We start from the raw sequence: 19,311 nt of genomic DNA on the forward strand, positions 1-19,311 counted from the left end.
ACAGTGGGAGAGACATGAGAGGTGATCAGCGTGGACCCTCTCGTAGAAGGAGAAGTCCTAGCAGGGACAGATCCACCCACAGAAGGGATCAAGACTCAGGCCCAAAGTCTGATTTACCAAATGCTGACTGTGAGGGCCCTAAATCTGGAGAAATAAAAGGCCCAATATCGGGTGTAACTGGATCTGAACAGTCTGATAACAGCACTGTGGGCCCTAATGTTAAAACAGAACAAGTTATATCTCCTAGGTACAAAACTCCTTTACTTCCCACTCCTCCTGAAGGTCCCTTATTTCCCTTTCAATCACATGGTAACCCACGAGGGAGAGGCGGACGAAGGAGATAGACGGACAAGAAAAAGTGAAAGTGTAAACACTGAAACAATGTACCTGTTCATAGACTGCTAAAAATGTTTATTTGTAATACATTAATAACTTATGTTGATTTTATTTGATTATGATAGGTTGTGTTTGTCTTTGATGACACATGTTGAACAGAGTTTTGTACAGTATATCATTGCCATGACAATACAGAAAGGTTGCCGTATGATGGTAAATCTAGTTTGTTCAGTTCTTTTTTTTAAATAAAGTGGATAAAAAAAACAACAACTGATGCCTCTTGGATTTTAAGGTTACATTCAGATATGTTTTAATTTAAAGATTTAGGCTGATAATGATAGATAGAAATAAATGTATGTTCATTCAGGGGAATAGAAGGGGTTTAGAGGGGTCTTGGGTCCCACAGTTTTAGTGGGCCTAGAATTGGACCTTTAACCTATTCATTTATATTAGCGAGGGGCCCATGTGAGGCTTGTTGCCGCAGCCTTCCAAATTTCTGTCAACTGACCTGTGTTTATTATTTATAGCCTTTTTTGTCCTACTTTCGCATCTACTTCCCATGGCTGCAACGTATGAAAGAAGTTGTTTTAAATAATGAAAAATAACAAATAAAGTAAATTTTCATACTTATACACATTTTAATCAAGCAAAAATAAACATAATACCACAAAGGAAAACGAGAATGTCTAAGAAAAATGATTAGCCTGATTTCAAAGGTAGTAGGTGTTGCCCCATTAAGTTGTGATCTGATTGGCTGTCGGACCTGTCTATCACGGTGTCCTTGCCGCTGACTTCCGCTTCGACTGTGTGTAGTGGAGTCGGATTGTTTATGCTGTTCAATCTTCATTTTGGCCTTAAATATCAGGTAGTCGTACTTATATGAGATTTTAATGTATATTACACTTCATTCACCAACATATCTTAGTGTGTGCGTCAATGATGTTCTTTGAAACCTGTACATTTACTATGCAGCCTATGACTTAATGCTAGTTGATGTGTAGCTTGTTAGAATGCTAACAAACAACATATAACAAATCCTACCACCTACAAGCGATTATTCTTATTACTGTGGTCCGTTTTGTGGTATGTGGTAACAGTTTATTAAGCAGTTGATGTTGTGGTTTTAGCTGTCCGCGGGTGCAGGTGTTAGGTCCAAATATGATGCACGGAACCAGGCCGATGGGACAAACATGAAGTTTTGAATGACAGTTTTACTACAGTGCTCAGTATGAACAGCGAAGAGGAGTTTTACGACGCCGAGACAGGTGAGATGCCCAACTAATAGAAATAAACATATAATCACATCTAAATATGTGAATGTCTTATTGTGCGAATGCTCTTTTGTTGCTCAATTATAAGTCTTGACCCATTACATTTCATTCTTCTGTGAAAATTGTTTAAGCTAATTTTACAGGTTTTTGTGTAGTTTTACGTGGTTGAAGAATTTTAGCAACACATGTATTATCTAGCTGGTGAGAAATAACGTTTTGTTTCAGCCTGTTTATGTCTCGTAAATAATACATATGACAACAAAGTGATCTTATCTTGTTCTTATTTTTGGAAAAGCTGGTGAAAAACAATGACATATTTATATTGTCTTGTAAATTATGTATCCATCTGTGTGTTTCCTCTGTAACTCTCTGTCCCTCAGGACTGGAGTCAGATGATTCATGTGAGCAGAGTTTTAAAGATGCCCAAGTGTCCAAAAGTGCCTCTCAGGAGAATGGACTGTGGCAACGCAGGTGAGGAGCGCATTCATTCATAACCACTGTTTATTTACCCTGGCCAGTCACACAACTTTCTTTATTTACTATAAACTCTTTTTAGGGCTGCATAATATCAGAAACTAATGTAATTGTGATTTTTGTTTAAAAAAAAAATCAGGATTAAGTTAAAACATCCCGGAGCATTATGATTTGAGAGAGATTTAAAGATTAACTGATAGATTAAACTGCTAAACTAATACAGTTATCTCAGGCATTTCAAAACACATTTGTAACTTAATGTCATTTAAACTTTATTATCCACCATAGATTAAATTAGTCAGTCTCTCCGTCAGAGCTTAACAGTCAATAAGGTTATAAAATGTGCACAACATAAAAAGAAGAAGTGTGTTGCGCCCATATATTTCATCAGTTCTTATTTAGCAAGTCAACAGCATTTGGCACAAATGAACCGTTGTACATCTTATTTGTGGCATTCTGCAAAACATTACAGGATAAGAGGAAACTCCCATTTGCATTTGCTTTTTGATAATTGCTGCATTTGAAATTACAATAACATAACTGGTGCAGGAGGATACAGTGTGAAGAGAAATTGCTTTGTATGTTTGGTTGAGAGGCAAAGATAGAAAACTGTGACTGGCTGACAGCAAAAGACAGGTGAAGAGATGTTTATTGAAACTATGCCTTTGCCCAGTTTTCTTTATTTATTTATTTTAGGAAAACATTGCCAGCAGAAATGGTCTCCAGAAATAACTTCAGTGTGTGGAATATCCTGAAGAAATGCATTGGCATGGCGAGTAAAATCTCCATGATATAAAATGTATCGCCCAGATAAATGTGTTTTGTGGTTTCATAGCACATAACACATTTATCTGGGCGATACAGATAAATGTGGTTTCATAGACTGTTGCACTATTGCTAACCTAGAAAAATCATTGACCCAATGAGTTTCTTGTCTACATATCATACCCTGTTCTCATAATTGTAGGAGCTGTCCAAAATAGCGATGCCAGTGGTATTTAATGAGCCACTGAGCTTTCTCCAGAGAATCTCGGAGTACATGGAGCACACTCACCTCATCCACAAAGCCTGTAGCCTGTCGGACTCCGTTGATCGCATGCAGGTACGCATTCAGAAAACATGTTAAAATTACAGTTTGTTATTATTAAAAATGTATGAATATAATTAATTTTTTTTGTTTTTTTGTTATAGGTTGTAGCTGCTTTTGCCGTGTCTGCTGTAGCATCTCAGTGGGAAAGGACTGGAAAACCATTTAATCCATTACTTGGGGAAACCTATGAACTCATAAGGTATTCGAGATAAAAAAAATATTTTTTTGTCTCAAATTAAAAATATATAAATGCACGAGACTAAAACTAATGTAAATTTCCACACATAATTATCCAAAATTGCTACAGCTATAAATTCTGTGACGGTGCCCAGTAGAGGTGATATTAATGTAAAGGCCATATTCATTGCTCTGGTAAGATGGGGAATGCCTCTGATAAATTATTGACTGATACAAATATTTTTGAGTGTTCAGGGAAGACGAGGGTTACCGGTTGATCTCGGAGCAGGTGAGCCACCATCCTCCAATCAGTGCCTTCCACGCAGAGTCTCTGAAGCAGGAGTTTGCTTTCCACGGCTCCATTTACCCCAAACTCAAGTTCTGGGGCAAAAGCATCGAAGCCGAGCCCAAAGGCACCATGACACTGGAGCTGCTCAAGTGAGTCTGGGATTGAGTCAGTGATATAGATATGAAATAATTTGTACTAACGCTTGTTTTTTTTGTTTTTAAGACATAAAGAAGCATACACGTGGATGAACCCAATGTGCTGTGTGCATAATGTCATATTAGGGAAACTGTGGATAGAACAATATGGAACTGTGGAGATCCTCAACCATAGGTATATATTTTACTCTTTATTTTAGACGCAAAGATTGTTTGGTCCACAATTAAAAAGAAAAGAACAAAATACACGGTAATCAAATTAGTCCATAAAGTTCCTTAAAGATTGTGTTTTGTTTGTTTTTTTTTAATCAAATTTTTATGTAAAAAAAATATCCTAACACTAGCTTTCCGGACAACTAATAGATTGTTTATTTCTGAATTAGTTTTTGTTTCTGACGTATTTGTTTTTCAGCACTGGAGATAAGTGTGTTTTGAACTTCAAATCATGCGGTATGTTCGGAAAAGAGCTGCACAAAGTAGAAGGATTCATTCAAGACAAAAGGTGTGATTTACTTTGACATGGTCCATTATCCCACTATATTTAACTACAACATTTGCATAACAATATTTAAATGTTCCCTCATCTCAGTTTAACACTGTAGAACTGTAGAAATCAGATATTGTGTGTCTGAAAACTGTCAATATTAATTTATCTGTGTATGCTAATTGATAATCTTTTGTTACACCAGCAAAAAGAAGCTAAGGGTCATATATGGGAAATGGACGGAGTGCATGTATAGTGTTGACCCAAAAGTTTACGAAACACACAAAAAGTCTGATAAGAAGAGCGGAGGGGAATCTAAAAAGACAAAGCGGGTACTATTTTTTTATATATATTTTACTACATATTTTATGTTAATGAGCACATAGTGTTACATTTGCTATAGGCCTGCACAATATATTGACAAAATAAGCTAAATATATTGCAGTTTTTCTTAGTTATACATGTTATACAACACAAAAGAACTTAAGTATTATATGTATTCCCAATTTTGGTTGATCCCAGCATAGTTTTGGCATAATAAAATATTGCAAAATGAATCTAATTGCATTAATAAACATGGAATTATATACGTTTTTTAACCTATTGTGCCGCCTACTACCTGCTCACATCTGTTTTATTTACGTTTGTGAAGGGAAATTTGAGACATAAATATTCAATGACATGCAGTGGCTTAGCTGAAGGTAAGGTTAAACTGAATGTGGGTTCTATAGTGTTTCTGCTGTGGTCCTGTTTTAGTTATGTCAACAGTGAATGGTACTCTACATTGCCAGCACTATTCTACACAGTCTTGCAATGATGTGGCTTAAGATATGTGTTGAAGTTGTGGGAATTTCAGTAGTTCTGTGAATCGACTGTTTTTACATTGGTTATTTATATCAGTCAACCAGTTTAAATTTGCTATACAAATGTGTAAAATGTGTTTTCTTTCTTTCTTGTGTTTTAGGAAAATAGTTGTGAAGAGGACGACTCAGATGATGTACCGGAGATTCAGGAGACTGTAACTGTGATCCCAGGAAGTGCCTTACTGTGGAGGATAACACCCCGACCGCCACACTCAGCACAGGTTATTATCCAATAAGCATAAAAAATAATGCCTTTTAAGTCACTAAATGTAATGCATTGGATTTATATAGGGCCCTTCAAGACAGTAAAGGAACTTTACTTTTACAGCTGCCCTGGGGTAGACTGATAGAAGTGAGGCTGCAAATCCAACCAAAACCAGAATTCGCACACAGCACACAGCACACATCACACATCACACACACCACACACACCACACACACCACACACACCACACACACCACACACATCACACACCACACACACACACACCCGCCCCCCCCACACACACACACACACACACACGCCCACACTCACACACGCACACACACACCCCCACACACCCCCCCACACACACACACACCCCCACACACACACACACCACACCAGATTCATACTAGGCAATGTGGGTGAAGTATCTTGTCCAAGGACACATCAAATTGTCACTAAAGCAGCAGTTTTTCTACCCTCAGGGGCCCCTATTTTATCAGTGGTTACGCTGAGAACCCACTGTCCCCTTTTCCTGAGAAAAAGGAGATCGTTGTTATATTATTGAACTGTAATTATTAAAAAAATTTGTAGAAGCAGTTAATGTGCCATGCTTTCATGCAGTAATGACACGTTTGGTCTTCTTTAGGAACCTCATAGGAACCCTGTAACCATATATTTGGTAACCCAAATTTGGCTTCTGACTTCTAGAGCCACTACGGCCCCTGGTATTCCCAGTGGCCAAGTTATTTGCCTCTGATAGCACAATTAAACACATCAAAGCTCACATGAATTTTCCTTTGTCTTTTAACATAATGGATCAAAACAATCAACACTAGCTAATCATTGGCAGAGGGACATCTTTTGTAAACAGTGTTTCTTTTGATGTAGATGTATAACTTCACCAGCTTTGCCATGACACTAAACGAGCTGGAGCCGGGCACAGAGAAACTCCTGCCTCCGACAGACTGCAGACTCAGGCCTGATATCAGGGCCATGGAGAATGGGGACATAGGTAAAATACATATACACTAAATAGACTACACATTTATATAAGAGAACGTTTATTTGTCTCATAATGGGGAAATTCCAGTGTTGCAGTGCAATGTTCATATATATGTTCAATATAACGATAGCTATAAATTAACTGAACATTTGACTTTTGACCTGAAAAAAATCTCACTGTTTTCACACATTACAATTCAATATTAAACAAATTTAATGGTCCTCATGTGTATCCACAGACAGGGCGAGTTCAGAGAAAGAGCGACTGGAGGAGAAACAGAGAGCAGCGAGAAAAGAGCGCTCCAGAGATGAGGAGGAGTGGTCAACACGGTGTGTTAATTCTTCTTTTGTCAATTTCTAAGAAAAATGGTTTGAAAAGTTTGAGAACCAGTTTTATATTAATCCCAAGTACCTCCTAAGAATACTTTTTGCCTTTGTCTATAATGAACCAATGCTACTGTAGTTCAAAGCAAGAAATAAACCAAATGTACTATTATAGAATCGTACTTTGTTATACTATTGTTTTCTGCGCATTCTGGTGATATAATGTCATCTGTCTCTGTTGGCAATTATCATAATTATACAAAATGTACAACAAATGATTATTGTCAACCCTTTTTTGCAGGTGGTTTCATCTGGGCACAAACCCTCACACTGAAGCAGAGGACTGGCTTTACAGAGGTGGATACTTTGATAGGAACTACAGTGACTGCCCCAACATTTACTGACGTGGGAGCTGCTCTGTAGTGCCACCTATCCTCTATCACCAGTACTGTTTTGTGTTGAATCATGCTCTGATGCGTGTGGCAACTCATCACTGACTGTCAAATGCCCACAAGGGAGGTCGAACAATATTTTAGTTTACTTAAAAAATTTAACCATTTTACTGTGCTGCACTTACTATGCTAAAAATAGTATAAACACAATTATCATAACTTTATAAAGCCTTAAAAATGTGACTTAAAGGTACACTACGGAACTTTTCTGATGGGTGGTACACTACCTGCTCATCTCCATTAAGATGTTTCTGCTTTGCATGAAGTATTTCACAGCGGGGCATTAAACATATCAGTTTATTCTCCACGGAGATGAACAAGTAATGCCACCAGGCAAGTTACAGGTCAGATCTATGGAGACGCACTAACAGTAAAAATGTGTGCTTTTCAAGATAATGTACTAATAAAAATAACAAATAAATTTAATGCAAGATGGGTAAGCTTAATGTCATAGTGTGGAACATTTGAGTCAAAACAGAAACATCTCCATGGGGATAAGGAAGTAGCTAACCCCTCACCAGAAAAGTTACAGTGCACCTTTAAATGAGCTACTAGAGATCAAACTTTCTAAACATTGATGTACTGTACCTCACTTTAATATCAGGGCTTATTGAAACACACTTGCTTCCAGTTTTATAACCAGTTTAAATATTTAGTGTCTAAGATAGCACTATTTGTCCCTCATACAGTGTAAAAATGAACTAGTTGTGTACACTTACATTTGAAAAGCTGCTGAAATATGTGTATGTTTGCTGGCATAGTAAACATACTGGAGTTAATGGTACATTTATTTGTTGTCTGCTGAAGTGTAGAAGCCTATAGTAAGAGATACCTAATAATAATTGAGAAGACTAGAGTGGCCCTCCTGGTCTTAACACAAGCTGGATAATAAATGGGTATAACAACTATGAGCAAAGATTTCCTGGGTTATCTGGGCCAGATCGTGTTGTTTTCAGTAGAGTTTGCATTTTGTCCATGGATCTCAGTGGATTCCAAATGGTCCTACTTTTCCCATGAATCTAAATATAAAACAAAAAACATAAAGCTCGTAGTTGAGCGTCAAAAACTTTGTTACTGGCAGATCTGCCAATTCTCCATAGAGATGGATACATTGGCAAAAACAAAGTAAACAAACAAAACAGCTTTGGAACAATCCCCTAAGATACTGGATCACTACTAGTAAATATATCTATTATGTTATATTGTCAACATGCTTCTGAATGAATGCTACATGTAGTATTAAGCATCTAAAAATCTCCATTGGTTTAACATTAGGCTTACTGATTCTGTGAGCTGTGATGTCACAGTCTGGTATTGACAAATATCTAAAATGTGAATTCACAAATGTTGAGTCTAATCATTTCTAAATTGGTGATTACAGTCCTTACAAATGTGATGTTATCTGAAATACAATGCATGGGTTTCAGAGTAGTGACTTTTTTTTACCATTGCCATAGCAATTAACAATTGAAACAATTGAACAATTGAAGTAACACAAGCCAATCTAAGAATCCGGAGAGGGGTCCCAGATGCTACATTGTGGTCACCCACTGCTTCTGACAGGTCACCCCAGCTCTAAAGAAGACTGGGTCAAATGCAGAGAACAAATTTCCCTGCAATAAGTACCTTAGTAGGAGTGAAATACCACATAAAATAAAAGTACCGGAGTGATTGCCACTCTAGTCTCTATGGAAACCTTTAAGGAATATGGTGATCAAGTTAAGCCATAAAATCATTCTGCACTGTGATAGAAACTGTAAATACACTTTTCAAGCAAAGGGACATTAGCTGCCAAACATATGAACAATTATTTCCAATCCTTAGTAAACCTATACATCTCCTCTGTCTACTTAAATTGACGCATCCTTGCATATTTTTTGTTGCTAGAGCCTGAACAAAAATAAAAGCGAAGTGTTTTTTTTTATGCTAATTCGATGGTGAGCAATATAAAAAGGTGCTCATTTTAGTTCCAAATACTTCAAATGTCTTTTCTCTGGCTAAAAATACAATAATTTTGTGTGCCTCTAATATGGGCTTCCTATTGAAAGTAAAAACAAAAGCTAAATCTATGGTTTGTACCAAGTGTTCTTCCTTCCCAAAACTGTTCCTTTCAAAACAAGGACCTTCCAACATAAGGACAGAATAGGTCGCAGTGACGTTGTAGAATTTGTTATCATAGTTTCAGATGGAGAGCAGGACCCTATATAACTCAAAAAGGAGATTCAATCATCCAAAAATGTTGAACCTTATCATTGATTGTTAAGGATTGGCTCCACTTTAAGCCACTTTATGGACTTAAGCCATTTAATTTTGTGGCTTAAAGTCCTTTCGATTGACAACAATGATGTCTTTGGGATAGAATAATGGCACCACTTTCTGAAGCTATTGTGAAAAAAAAAATCAGCATATAGTTAATTTGGGCTGAAAGAGAAGATGTTGAAGTCTCTGCCAGTTTTTGTTTCATGTGGATAGGCCCAGTAATTACAATAATACCATAAACCGGGTAAACACATGTGCAATTTGACAGTTAAACAGCAAATTCCACCATAGAATTCTGACCTGTCTCCAGCTCTATTTAAAACTATATGGTTTCTGCAATGCTGTGTTGTCATATGAACAAAACCTGCCATGGATTTTTGTGAAATACTTTTATCCTGTCAAATAACTAGTTTCACAAAGTTACCCAAATTGCCATAGATCTTTTGAGTGCTGCCAATATTAGGGTTGCCAGGTCTTGCAAAGCCTATGCACAAACTGTACAGTAGAAATCAGTCCTCAGCTTCTACTGAATAAACTCAACTCAAAGCACCTTGTGAGAACTGTAGCCACTCAAAGCTGCTCGATGTTACAGGTTATTTGTACAGCAGCATCTGTTAAAATGTTTACATCTTTATTGTTACCCACTCCTCTATAGACAAGCAGACATATTTAATAAATAAATTATAAACTATTACAACCTACTTATTTAATTGCGTGACTTTTTTATTGTTTGATTTGATACCACAACTTAATTATTTTTTTGCTCTTTAGTTGTTAAATTACATTATTTGACACTCCTACACATTCATTTTGACTGTATTTCTTTGTCGGTCTTAGTTAAGACTTTGGTTGGTGGTTCAACTTTAGTTTTAACTTACTATTTTACTGTGTAGTCCTTATGTTAGATAGGTTTAGACTAGCTTTGGACCTGGTTTAGTCCTGGTTTAGTCCTGTTTTAGCCTGGCTTTAGTCCTGGTTTAGTGCTTATTTAGGCCTGGTTTAGTCCTAGTTTAGTACTGGTTTTGTCCTGGTTTAGACCTGGTTTTGTCCTGGTTTAGACCTGGTTTAGTCCTGGTTTAGACCTGGTTTAGTCCTGGTTTAGCCTGGCTTTAGACCTGGTTTAGACCTGGTTTAGTCCTGGTTTAGTCCTGGTTTAGCCTGGCTTTAGACCTGGTTTAGTCCTAGTTTAGACCTGGTTTAGTCCTGGTTTAGCCTGGCTTTAGACCTGGTTTGGTCCTGGTTTAGCCTGGCTTTAGACCTGGTTTAGTCCTAGATTAGTCCTGGTTTAGTCCTGGTTTAGTCCTGGTTTAGACCTGGTTTAGTCCTGGTTTAGTCCTGGTTTAGACCTGGTTTAGACCCGGTTAATAACTGGTTTAGTCCTAGTTTAGGCAGGCTAGTCATTCATTAATAAAAAATAAAAAATATGAACACTGATTGTTTAGGCACATTTAAATTCATTTGGACTGTGCAGTCAGATTGTGCCTTTTCAACCTAACTTGAATGATGCTTTTAGATTGACACAAGATCGAACCAATCACAGCCCAGCAGTGTTTTCAATCAGCCAATCAGGACACATTTTCGCTAAACTGACTACTGTGAGTGACTTACCGATATTACAGAGAAACATGTAAGTATTGTCCATGTATTTCTAATTTTGGTTCAGCTTTGTCGAGGGCACACTTTGCTTATTAAGAAGAAATTATTAAATCTATTTTATGTGCGCATTGTTCATTGATGTTTTGCGGATGCGGTTATGGATGCAGAGTCATCCATGCGTCTGGTGATGGAGAGGCTAGTCGCTATATAAATAACCCTATGCTGTGGTGACTACGCTATTATTTATCAAAATGTTGCAATATACATTCAGTCTTAACATCAAGACCTGTTATAACGAAAATATTGGTTTGTAAAGGACTGACAGCTCGACCCGGCATGCCACAGTGACAGCAGTAATGCTATTTCTCTGTGGATCTTTCTAGTTTGGTTAGGCTCGCTAAACTATGCAGGTGTGTTTAGTCTACCAGTTTAAACAGACTCGGGAACAAGTGAACAATTAACATCTTGCACAATATAGGTCACAAACACCAGTGGTCCATAAATATAATAAGATAATGTATAAATGGAAACATCTAATATTAAAACCTAAATGCTTCCTCACACCTCACTGCCTTACTGTGATTGGTCGAATCCAGCTGTCACTCAGCATGACAGAAACTGACCAATGGGAGATATGTGTGGTGAAAAGTTAACTCCACATTTGCCTGTGTTTGAGCATCATTGTGCATTAAACCAAAAAGCAGTGTATTTAGTGTATTCTCCCTGTCATCATCAGACTCCCTTCTCCTCTTCCTTCTGTCCATCATGGCGTCTGGAGCGCTGTTTCCCAGTCTGGTGTCTGGGTCGCGGGGGTCGTCCAGTAAATACTTGGTAGAGTTCAGGGCGGGGAAGATGACGATGAAGGGCAGCACGGTGACCCCCGACAAACGTAAAGGCCAAGTCTACATCCAACAAACTGATGACTCTCTCATCCACTTCTGCTGGAAGGACCGGACCACTGGCAACGTGGACGATGTAGGTGACTCAAACAAGGCAAATTAGCTTAATATTGGTCAAAATTAGTTGATAAAAAGTGGCATAGACTAGACTAGTTACAGTAGTTTTATATTAGCCTAGATTTATTTTACTAATTGTGATGGGTTCACTGGGCCACACACACACAACTTCAAATACTGACACCTATGTACTCTTTTCAGTCATGGTTTAGATGAATCCAAGTTATACACTTCACAAACCTTACCTCGTGTGAATGTGGTGTGTGAGGGATTGGTGGTGGTCAATGGCCATTGGCAGAGATTAGCAGTCTCGCATCCATCAGTCTACCCTAGAGCAGCTGTTACAGATGAAGCTTATACCACGCAGTATATTCTAAATCTTAAACTCATTATAGGTAGATATTAGATAAATTACATTTGATGGCATTAGTTGTCATTTCACCAATTTTGAGTGTTTTTTCTAACCTCTTCTATTTGGTTTTAGGACCTGATCATCTTTCCTGATGACTGTGAGTTTAAAAGGGTGAACCAGTGTACCACTGGACGAGTCTATGTGCTCAAGTTTAAGGCAGGATCCAAGAGACTCTTCTTTTGGATGCAGGTACGAAGCCTGAGATCTATTATGTGACAGTATGTTGCCGAGCCTATGCTATGCTTTACAGAATCATGTTTAAATCTATGTATAACTGCAAAACAGATGTAAGAATTTTCATGAGACTAGATGAGATTTTGAACTAATTTACAATAATCAGATCAAATCACAATTGGTTTATTTTTTAATATATTGCACTGTGAATGGATTTTATGTGTTGAGTTATAAAAATGACAAAATTATATAATTTTCATCATATGCTTTTAATGGCCTAAATGCATTAAACAACTGTTATGCTTTAAACACCAATGCTGCAGTGTAAATCTTCCCATGAATCACTACTGATTATTACAATATACTCAATATCCAATATGTCTATTACACTTCATTTTTATTATTTAAATGACTAGACTGATAGTGAATTTAATCTTCTGTGCTCTCTGTTGCTCCTGCTCCTCCCTCCTCTCCCCCACTGTTGTTTCACTTTACACGTATGGTGCTGAGAGGGATATAGACACAGGAGTGCCTGTCTCTTTCTTTCTTCCTTTAACTAACATATGGATTAAGGCCTAAATATCTCTTTGTGGAACTTTTTCAAACAATGTTTAAGTTTGGAAAACATTGCTGTCTGCGAGTGGCGTGTATATATTTGATTCGATTTTTTTGCAATCTTTTTTACCAACTTTAGCACTGATTATCTGTATCAATACTGGTCCTATTACTGCGAAACTGGAAACAGAAAACTGGAATAGATTTTAGAGTGTTCTCTGTCTGAATATGTGAAATACAAGGCTCTATGTGGAAAAGTCTTTTAGCTACAGCTGCTCAAATATACACTTTCCAGAGCTAGAGCTTGATGTAACCCTTCTATGCCTGTGCCAAATGTAAGATCGTTTTTTCCATCGTTCTAGTTTCATCTCGTTGCACAGAATATTGTCTCATCTCTAGATTATAATAATATGCAAATCTCACAATATTGTATCCAATCCAACTTTATTTCTAATGCACTTTAAAAACAACAGAGTTGACCAGAGTGTCAACAGAGTTGACCAGAGTGTCAACAGAGTTGACCAGAGTGTATTAACAATCTATGGTATAACAGTATGCTACCTTCACAGTATAATATTTATTATAATAGTTATTGTTATATTACTGCATTACTTCTACAGTGATTAGTCCTATATTGATTATTTAAATCAATACCATTTTCTTTTCAGGAGCCCAGCACAGATAAGGATGAGGAGTTTTGCCGTAAAGTGAATGAGTATCTAAATAACCCTCCTATGCCTGGAGCTCTGGGCAGTGGTGGAGGAGGTGGACACGACCTGTCTGCTCTGGGCGGTAAAATGCTAAGTCTACTTATTTTCTGGCCTTTAATATATTTTCTAACATATTAAGATTGTAAAATGTTAAACTCTTGTTTGTTGTGTTTTGTGAAGGGGAGGGCGGCCTGCAAAGCCTTCTGGGAAACATGAGCCACAATCAGCTCATGCAGCTCATCGGACCCACTGGACTTGGAGGCATTGGTGAGACAAATATAGTACTAAAACATAACATTTAAAAGAAATATTTCTCTAATATTTCAGTTTTAATCTTAATATTTTATCCCAAAATGATTGGAGTACTTTGTATGTATTTTTACTATAGGAGGTCTTGGGGCGTTAGCTGGTCCAGGACTGGCCAACCTTCTCGGCAGCAGCAGCGTTCCAGCTGCCAGTAATTCCTCCACAAGGTTTGTTTTAAAGTTACTACATGTACATGTACATAGCAAAACATTAGCAGCTAAGTTTCCAAGTATCATAGTTTTAGTTTTTTAGTCAAATATGGTTATCGTGTTTGTCCTTCACTATCCAAAAACATATAGATTACATGAAAAATACTAGATAGAGAAAATTATTCTCTGTTCACATTTTCTCCACAGCCCCTCCACCGCTGTGACTCCGACCTCCAGCTCTACTGTGAGTCGTCTGGGCTCATCTCAGGTGCCCACCACGCCCATCACCCCATCAGCAACCACAGCCTCCTCCCCTCCAGCCTCCTCCCCCTCCACCCCCGCGGCACCTCCCCTCACAGCACCGGCTTCCGGCACTCAACCTATACAGCTACGGGACCTGCAGAGTATCTTAGCAACCATGAATGTCCCAGCTACTGCACAGGGAGGTGAGCATTGTGTGGAGGCAGAGGTAGCGCTACTATTTGGCCACCTAGGGCCCCCAACCTGGAGGGTCCCCAACCAATTGCCACTCAGGGCCATTTTTGGCCAAGGCCTCAGACTCATTTGATATTCTCTGAATATTACATTAAATCAGAGTAGTTTCCTTTTAAACAACAACTATCTACATCTATAAGGGACTACTTCAAAACCTGCCAGAATACCTCAGGTGCTTGTTAATCATTGAACATTTAATACCAGATCATCTGACTGCATAAGTCTAAGGAAGGAACTTGTTTGTTTTTTCTCTGTTTGTAATGTATTTTAAACAGGGCACCCATGAAAAAGAGAGCCTAAGTGCTCTCATTGGGTTCCCCTGTATAAATAAATATGAATAAAAAATCATATCTGATTGTCAAATCAATTTTATCTGTCGAAGTACTAGAGAGTACAAGTTTGTGCATATTAATTGTCCGTGCTGAACCCTATGCACAGAAAATTAGTTCCAATTAAAAAATAAGTTTAGACTGAAACTATTACTCATCCGCTTAATATAATTTACTTTTTGATATTTAATCTGCCCTACTCTGGAATTTCAGATGTCAGGTAGTGAAAGTTCAATGAATTTCACATATATTAATATATAAATATGCAAATTAGCCACGTGCATCTGTAAGGAGGTGCTTTGTGCATAGAATCTCATTCCTCAGTTTAGGATGAAAACTACTAGCCACCGCGTTTTATTTCATGTAGAAGGAGAGTCTTCAAATGTAGCTCGGGTGTTTCTTGTTTCATCTCAGAGCTTGTTCAAAGTCCATATTCTTTATTGAGAGTAAATTGTCAACATCAAATTGGTCCTGGTTTTGCTATCAGAGTTTAGCTCTTAATAATAGGCCTAGTTTAAAACATGATCTAAACATATATGACAAGGATTAGATCACAGAATGAAACTTGTGCACAAAAGGCCAGCTTATTTTGCTCACACTAGCCTTAGTGTTAAAATGCATCAGTAAAATGTCTGCCGAAAAGAGGGGAAAGACAGCCTGACCCTGATTTGAACATAGTACCTGATGTACTTTAGGCTATTAATTTGACCAAAACTATAACCTATTCTAACTGATTTCTGTGAGCAGGCCTGTTGCTGTCAGATGTTATGGACAAACACAAACATGTAATTGAACCAGCAAAAAAGAAAGTAGAATAGTTAGTACCAAACTTTTCAAATACGATACTAGAAATTGACGTTTCCAGTCCACCCTAATTAAAATAAATAGAGATGTGTGACAGTAAAAAGGCAATAAATATTTGAAAAATACTGAAAAAAGAGTACATGAATTCACCTAGGGCCCCCAAATTGCTAACTACACCACTGTGTGGAGCAGTGTGCTATGAATGAACCAGGACTATACCAGGTGTATAATAGACTATGCAATTAATTTAATTTAAATTGAGATAGTCAATGATCAGTTTGGGCCTTTTTAACTGAGAGATCCACAGCCAATTCTCGGTCAGTAAAAGCATGTGGTGAGGAGCCAAGGAAGAAATTTCAGTATTTTCTGTATTAACCTGTGACGGTTAAAAGTCTGTTTTGTTTATAGAAAAAAAGAATGAATCAATATGAGGGAAAGAATTGTGATTTTTTTTTTTTTTTTCAGAAAACAGGGCTAAATTTCTGGTTAAACTGTGACTAGATAAGTATTAAACAGCAGTCTTCTGCTATTTTATACTAGCTAAAATTATATATGCTAATAAGGTCATCTTCACCATTTCTCTCGATGAAAATGAAAACAGCTTTAAAAATCACACAACTCGAAAAAAATGCCCCAGGTAATGCTATTGTATTGTTGTATTGTAAAAAAAGTCCATATTTTTGCATATATTCTTAGAATATACAGTACTAGTTAAATGCGTCAATGTAAGTAACGTAATCCTTTCAGTAGCTTCTTGTCTATCTTGTAGTGGACTTGGCCAGTGTTTTGACCCCAGAGGTGATGGCTCCACTCCTGTCGGACCCGGAGGTGCAGCAGAGGCTTCTGCCGCACCTGCCGTGTGGAGAGTCTCTGCCCCAGAGCCCAGAGGAGCTGCACAACACCCTCACCTCTCCACAGTTTCAGCAGGTCTGTTTGTGCTGAAGGGGGTTAGGAGAGGGGAGGTTAACATTGTGTCATTTGATTTGTTTGGGGGGGGCCTACTCCCTAATATACAATAGAAAAAAATAAACACAATGATTTATAATGCTTTTGATAAATATCGTAGACATTATATTCCTCAAGTTGCTAACTGAATGATAAAGCAAACAATGAAATTACATTCAGCAGCTCCATCACAAACAAGGTAACATTGTGGAGCCAAGACACAATATTTGTGGCAAAGAAAAGGCTATTTTGTAGTCTTGATGTGTGCATTTTTATTGTCCAGTTGCCTTGTCTTGCCTTTTAGAGGGAGCCAAAGAAACCGATTATTTTTGCAGTTTTTTGCTATAATTTAACCCTCAATTTGACAGTAACTATGTTTATAATTAATTAAAAATAGATTGCCAAAACAGATGCTTGTATATAAATTGTCACTTTTTAATTTTAGTTTTAAGGGGGCACTGTGTACGTTTTCAGATCATTTCTATTTTCCGATTCAGACCGCTGCAAAGTAACTCATTCAGTTTTACTTGGAGTCTATCTGTTTGAATCATCTTATTAGACATCTCAGTGACTGTACAGTCGTCGAGCAGCTGAGTGTAAAGTTGAACCTTGATCCAATTGTCTTTATTTTATTTTGTATTGAAACTCCTCCATGTAGTTATTAATTGAATCATGTACTTCTCTTGTAACTGTTTCCAGGCTTTGAGCATGTTCAGCAGTGCTCTGGCATCAGGGCAGCTGGGGCCTTTAATGAATCAGTTTGGTTTACCCCCGGAGGCCGTGGAAGCAGCCAACAAAGGAGGTCAGTGTGAGATATTGAACATTTGTATCATATTTCTCAGTGACCAATTAAGTCTGCACAATATATCACAACATTATCAACTGAGGCAACATCCATTTTTCTCATGTAAAATGTAAAATATATTCAGTATTAACCAAAACGTGCACAGATAGTCCTGACCATATGTAACTATATTTTACACTCTATGTAGATCAAACCAATAGATCAAATCCATTCTAAAACTGTTCAGGAAAGAAAATATTGTCCTTTGACAATCATAGTCCTCAATGATGACAATTTCAAGAGATGGGTCCAATGTAGAGGACCTTAACTATATGATATTCTTTAACAGTAAATTGTTAATATAAATGTGTTTGTTGCAGATTTGGAGGCATTTGCAAAAGCAATGGAAACAGAGACCAAGTCCGACCAGGAGGTATTCAGCAAAGACAAGAAAGACGATGATGAAGACATGAGTTTGGATTAGGAATAAATATAGTTAAACAAAGATGTAACAATATTGGCAAAGTCAAACGTCTCACAAAATCTATGAAATTTTAAATACAGATGCATTTCCTGTGGTGAGTTGAAATAGACAATGGTCTGCTCCTTTTCAATGAAGTTAAACAAAAGTACTATGTAGGTAGGCATATGATAATGATCCAAAAAACAAAAAAAACATCATTCCATTAAATTCCATTAAAGTGTGGGGTTAAAGATGCACTATGTCACTTTCCTGGTGTCTGCTACCTTGGCTCCATGGAGATGATACTGCTTTGGTTGGAATGACATTTTTGCATTTATTCAATTAAATTAATAAGAAAATATTTCATGTGACATGCATTCTTACTTTAATTGGCTCAACTCCACAGATCTGACCTGTAACTTGGCCTGCTGTTTAAATTTAATGCGCTGAACATTTCAGGCACATCCCCATGGAGACGAGCACAAGATGTTACAATGTGCACCTTTAATATCACTACACAAACAGTAAAATGTCAATATTGTTAGATCCCAATGTCTAAGATATAATTTATTTATTAATTGTGACTGCTTCCTGTACAGATTATTTATTTATATGACAAAGATGTCACAGCTCAGAGCTCTGATAGCGTTGTGCAATTATACTTCAATGCATGTCAGCCGTGGTCTTATCTGTTCTACCACAAAGGAAAATATTAATAAACAAAAGTATCCTGATTGGTGTTTGAATTGGCCCTCTATATCTATTACTAACACTGGGTAAATTTACCTGTCCAGTATAAATCAGTAACTAGAATAATCTGATAACACATTGATTAGATCTGGGTTTTGGTGTTTGTTGCACATGCACTAGAGAAAACTGATAATCAAAAACCCGGTGACATGGGTCAGTTAATTGATGGATTTTAGAGTAACTATTGTATTTTGAAAACAAAGTGTAATAGATTTTTAAATAACTCTTTCAGACTTTAATATTTCCTTTAATTTTTGTCTTTGTCACGTATGTTTTGTATAATTTTCCTTGTTAAAACCTGACATGAACAACATAAAGAAATCAGATTACTCTTTTCAGATGGAACTGTTAACGTGACATTTCAATGATCTGTTAACTCCAGAAATCAGATGATCAGATTTTTGGTGTCCGTGTTAACATAACCAATCTAAGTAAAATTACCACAGCAAAGTATATAGGATCTTTTTATGGTGAAATAATAAGCCACAAATAATGTTTA

The 19,311-nt window shown here is 37.2% G+C and overlaps 2 protein-coding genes across 3 annotated transcripts; both read left to right on the forward strand.

Moving 5' to 3' along the window:
* The first annotated feature begins 1,101 nt into the window (after positions 1-1,101).
* Positions 1,102-10,085, forward strand: LOC117374064 (oxysterol-binding protein-related protein 2-like). 2 transcript variants are annotated; one of them, XM_033970208.2, is made up of 14 exons: positions 1,102-1,201; positions 1,464-1,601; positions 1,988-2,078; positions 2,778-2,853; positions 3,049-3,183; positions 3,273-3,370; positions 3,604-3,786; positions 3,860-3,967; positions 4,205-4,294; positions 4,482-4,608; positions 5,241-5,360; positions 6,236-6,359; positions 6,589-6,679; positions 6,975-10,085. In XM_033970208.2, exons 2-14 carry the CDS (start codon positions 1,565-1,567, stop codon positions 7,075-7,077), a joined length of 1,383 nt encoding a protein of 460 aa, XP_033826099.1. In that variant the 5' UTR covers positions 1,102-1,201; positions 1,464-1,564; the 3' UTR covers positions 7,078-10,085. The 2 variants fall into 2 exon arrangements, with proteins under 2 accessions (XP_033826099.1, XP_055078948.1); XM_055222973.1 differs by having other exon boundaries at positions 1,102-1,204; positions 6,975-10,084.
* An 867-nt stretch (positions 10,086-10,952) lies between these two features.
* On the forward strand, positions 10,953-19,311 carry LOC117373799 (proteasomal ubiquitin receptor ADRM1-like). Its single transcript, XM_033969903.2, has 10 exons — positions 10,953-11,011; positions 11,717-11,955; positions 12,421-12,537; positions 13,746-13,869; positions 13,968-14,054; positions 14,176-14,260; positions 14,450-14,688; positions 16,640-16,797; positions 17,515-17,617; positions 17,980-19,311. Exons 2-10 carry the CDS (start codon positions 11,746-11,748, stop codon positions 18,081-18,083), a joined length of 1,227 nt encoding a protein of 408 aa, XP_033825794.1. The 5' UTR covers positions 10,953-11,011; positions 11,717-11,745; the 3' UTR covers positions 18,084-19,311.

Source organism: Periophthalmus magnuspinnatus, chromosome 7 (genome assembly GCF_009829125.3).
Source record: "Periophthalmus magnuspinnatus isolate fPerMag1 chromosome 7, fPerMag1.2.pri, whole genome shotgun sequence".
In the NCBI taxonomy this organism is placed as follows: Eukaryota; Metazoa; Chordata; class Actinopteri; order Gobiiformes; family Gobiidae; genus Periophthalmus; species Periophthalmus magnuspinnatus.

Excerpts from the sequence above, each read along its gene's own strand:
- LOC117374064 (XM_033970208.2), top strand. The coding sequence starts at position 1,565 with ATGAACAGCGAAGAGGAGTTTTACGACGCCGAGACAG. Across the intron at positions 2,079-2,777 it reads AATGGACTGTGGCAACGCAG|GAAAACATTGCCAGCAGAAA; the intron begins GTGAGGAGCGCA and ends TATTTATTTTAG. Across the intron at positions 3,371-3,603 it reads GAAACCTATGAACTCATAAG|GGAAGACGAGGGTTACCGGT; the intron begins GTATTCGAGATA and ends TTGAGTGTTCAG.
- LOC117373799 (XM_033969903.2), top strand. The coding sequence starts at position 11,746 with ATGGCGTCTGGAGCGCTGTTTCCCAGTCTGGTGTCTGGGTCGCGGGGG. Across the intron at positions 16,798-17,514 it reads CCTCTCCACAGTTTCAGCAG|GCTTTGAGCATGTTCAGCAG; the intron begins GTCTGTTTGTGC and ends AACTGTTTCCAG. Across the intron at positions 17,618-17,979 it reads GGAAGCAGCCAACAAAGGAG|ATTTGGAGGCATTTGCAAAA; the intron begins GTCAGTGTGAGA and ends TGTTTGTTGCAG.